Genomic DNA, 3713 nt, shown 5'->3' on the forward strand with positions numbered 1-3713 from the left:
CGGTGCGTTGTTTTCCTTGGCGGCCACTATCGACCTGTTTGAGCCAGGCTGGAACAAGGGTGGTGGAGCTTCCGGGGGGCTTTGATCCCCAGGCCTAGAAGGCTGGTTAAGGACCTGAAGGTCCTAGCTGCTCCTGGCGTCGGATGGGCAGAGCAGTGGGCTGGGAGAGGCGGGAAGAAGATTGGACACCGGCGACACTGACGCCTAGGCGACGGGCAGCCCGAGGCCAAGAGACGGGAGAGAGAAGATGGGAAGGAAGGCAAGCGGGAAGCGGCGATGGGGGAGAAGGAGATTAGCTGGAGACTTTCTTTAAGGACCATATCTTTTACATACACATACACTTTAAAACAAAGTCGGTGAGACAAGACTGAACAGCTCGGAAAAGCAAAGTTACGTAAAGACGGCTGGGACAGGGCCGGGATGGGTGGGGAGCCTGCGGCGGGGTGCACTCGGCCGTCACCCGGCCTCTCAGCGCCTCCATGGCCGCTGCCTGGGCGCAGATGTCTGGAGGGGCCCTCTCTGCAAGCCCCTTGTCTAGACCGCGGTGGCAAGGAGGGGACTCCTGGAGAGGTAAGGATGGTGAAGAGCATCAGGTTTGAGGGTCCCTGGGTAAAGATTCCTAGGACCCCACATCGAGGGCAGTGCTGGTTCTCCCCGTACAGCAACGCGCATTCCGGTGAGACACTTCCCAGTCTGGCAATGGAAGTGCAGACGAGCCTAAGTAAGGGTCCCAAAGGATTTCAGCTCTCCAGCTCCCCCCTCAACTACACATATTATGGGGGATGGGAAAAGTGGCATTACGGTGCCTCAGGACTTCCCATTCAGCACAGTCAAGCCTCACAGAGCTTCAAACCCCGATCTGGCCGTAGTACTCAGGGAGGCAGACGCCTTAAGAAGCAGCCCATGATTTTCTGAACCTAACGGGTGGTGGGGAGGTGTGGGTGCAGGGGGCCGAGTCTGGCAACTGATGGTGATCCAAAGTTGAAGACAAGCCTCCCCGCAAACGTGCACACCCCTCTCTAGGATACCTATCCGACGGTTTGCCTGGAATTATAATAATTACGCCGAGGGGAAGGGGGTGGGGAGAGACGGAGCAAGTTGGAGTATATTTAATCCGATCATTTTTTCTCTTTGTCGAGATAGTTCGGGAGCAGGGCCTTCCAGGAGGGAGACGCGGGGGCTGTCCGCAGTAAGATAGCGAGGGCAGGCGGAGTGGGAGGGCCTGGCTGACGGTCAAAGGGCCTCGGAGAAGCCGTCGGGCAGCGAGGACGAGCTGCGAGGTCCCTCGTCGGCCCCTGGCCCAGCGCATTCTGCGCGAGATGTCGCAGCCACGCGCCGCCGCTGCGCGACACCTGAGCGCCGGGGTTACTGCCCCCCAACCCGAGCGCAGGCTGCGGCTGCTGTGCTGCCTGGCACTGGGACACTCACGCCCGCCCCGCCAGCTTCAAGTACAGAACAAGAAGGGAGCGCATCCGAGAGCCCTGTGAGCCAGCCTCGCTTTCCCAGCCCAGGCTTCTAATTAGAGCCCGCCGCCGCATTCCAGGGCCCACAAGGAAGCGCCTTCGCCCCCACAATCCTCCTATAAAGAAGGGCCCTGTCACCAGCCAGGATGCCCCACACTTGGGGGTACCGTCTGCCCTGAGGGTCCCTGGTCTTGCACGTGTGTGCGCGCGCGCACACACACACACACACACACACCACAGCCATATAAAACACGCTTTTCATCTGCGCCAAATTTGTTACATCTGAATGCCCCCCCCCCAGATATGCATTTTCCAGGTGAGATGGGTGGGGTCAGGAGAAGAGTAGAGTCCCCTTAGTGTTCTTCATCCCAATCCTCTCAGCAACCCCAGCCCTCTTACAGAGAATGGAGGGAAGGGAGTTGTGCTAAACTGCATCTAATTCTGACACTGACGGGGTGAAGCGAGCACCGTTCCTCTACCCACACTTCGCTCTCTCGGTAAGATTCTGACCCTCCCTGTACTCAGCTTCCTGAGAAGAGGATTGCTGGCTGGACACTGTCTCTCTCCCTGGGGACAAGACTTATTCAGCCCCTCAGACCTCTTTTCTCTTCCCTCTCCCCAGACAAGCCAGACATGGAAAAGATATGCTTTCCCAACAACAGCAACACACACACAAAAGCAGAATAGAGAGAAAGACTCACAAGGAAAAAATCAGAGAGACAGGCAGTGTTGAAGAATCAGAGTATTAAAATCTGCAAAAATAGGTGGCATATAACATTATACAATTTAATAGCAGGGGCATTTTTTCTTTCATCATCTGCACCTTCTACCTGGAAAGAGAGCATTCCAAACTCCATCTCATCCTTTCTCCTGCCCCAGTTAATTTCATCATCCAACCCAAGACTTGTGGCAACAGCTGAAGGGGATGGGGGTGGGGGGACTCTGGTGGCCCGAAGAAGACCAAGGCAGGAAAAGAGACAGCTGGAGTGGCCCAGACCACAGGGCCCATTTCTTTATAACTTCTCACCTAGCCCTCAGCCTTCCTAATTGGTGGTTTTGTTTCACCTTCTCGCCCAAAAACAAAGCCACACGCCCCCTCAGTCTTTCTAAATGCTGTCCCAAGAGCCAGGCCAGTTGTAGCTGGGCCATTACTGTGGGACCAATCGCATATGAAAGTGAAACTGACCAGGAACTTCCTCACCTGGGGAAACAAAACAAGGAAACAGCCCAAATCAGGGGCAATTAGGCTTTTGAAGTTGGTGTGGCTCTTGGTGGGAGGGAGAGGGCAAGGAGAAGGTGTCACTGGCAGCAGTGTGGGAATTTGAATGGCCACTGCCTCCCCAGGATGAGATGCCGCAGGGTCCAAAGGCACAGATCCAGGCACAGCCCAATTCTATTACTGAGCAGAAGGATCTAGAGTGGAGAGACCTCTAGGTTTCTCCTGAGATGGTGGGGAGGCAACGGCCAGAGCAGGAGCTCCAGTACAGCCATGGCCACTCCAGTGCAGTGGGGATAGTAAATACATCCCAAAGACCATGCAGTGCAGGTCGCTTGTCTGTTGCTGTTACAGGGATTTGCGTGGATTCTGACTCACAGTGACCCCATGTGTGCAGAGTAGAACTACTCCATAGAATTTTTAAGGCTGTGACTTTTCAGAAGCAGATTGCCAGGCCTATCTTCTGAGACACCTTAAATGGGTTAGAACTGCCAACTTTTCAGTTAGTAGCCCAGCTTGTTGTTGTTGTTATGTGCCATCGAGTCAAACCTGACTCATAGCAACTCCTCCTTGAGTTTCCAAGGCAGTATCACTATGGAAATAGATTGCCCAGCCTTCCTTCCAAGGAGTGGCTGGTGGGTTTGAACCGACAGCCTCTGGTTAGCAGTCAATTGACTTAGGCTCTATGCTTCCAGAACACTTAGCTGTTTATATCACCCAGGGACTCCTCCTCTCCCCCTGGCCAAATTGAACTCTTGTTGAATTAAGACTAATGGGAAGAGTCTATATTAACACTGGGTGAGCGCTGGTGTTCAGAGAGGAAGGTGTGCCCCACTCCCTTCTTGTCAAAGGGAATAGTCAGAGCACAGTGCCAAGCATGGCCTGGGGAGCTAGACAATGTGCTTAAGTCTGAAAACCTACCTCTGAATCTCTATGTCTGGGTCACTGGCCTGTGCCCCAGACCCAGAGCCCCAGAGGCCAGCCCATCTTCTCTCCCCCAATCCAGCCAGCCCCCACTCCCCTCATCCCACACC

The 3713-nt window shown here is 54.7% G+C and overlaps 1 protein-coding gene across 1 annotated transcript in view; it reads left to right on the forward strand.

The window, feature by feature from the left end:
* Window positions 1-1319: 1319 nt before the first annotated feature.
* Window positions 1320-3713, forward strand: part of WNT3A (Wnt family member 3A) — a 90788-nt gene continuing 88394 nt past the window's right edge. Inside the window, exon 1 of the mRNA XM_007948697.1 lies at window positions 1320-1483. Within this exon, the coding sequence (XP_007946888.1) occupies window positions 1320-1483 (164 nt within the window). The remainder of the gene's footprint in view (window positions 1484-3713) is intronic.

This window comes from Orycteropus afer, unplaced genomic scaffold, assembly GCF_000298275.1.
Source record: "Orycteropus afer afer isolate SDZICR_OR568_19922 unplaced genomic scaffold, OryAfe1.0 scaffold00219, whole genome shotgun sequence".
Taxonomy (NCBI): Eukaryota; Metazoa; Chordata; class Mammalia; order Tubulidentata; family Orycteropodidae; genus Orycteropus; species Orycteropus afer.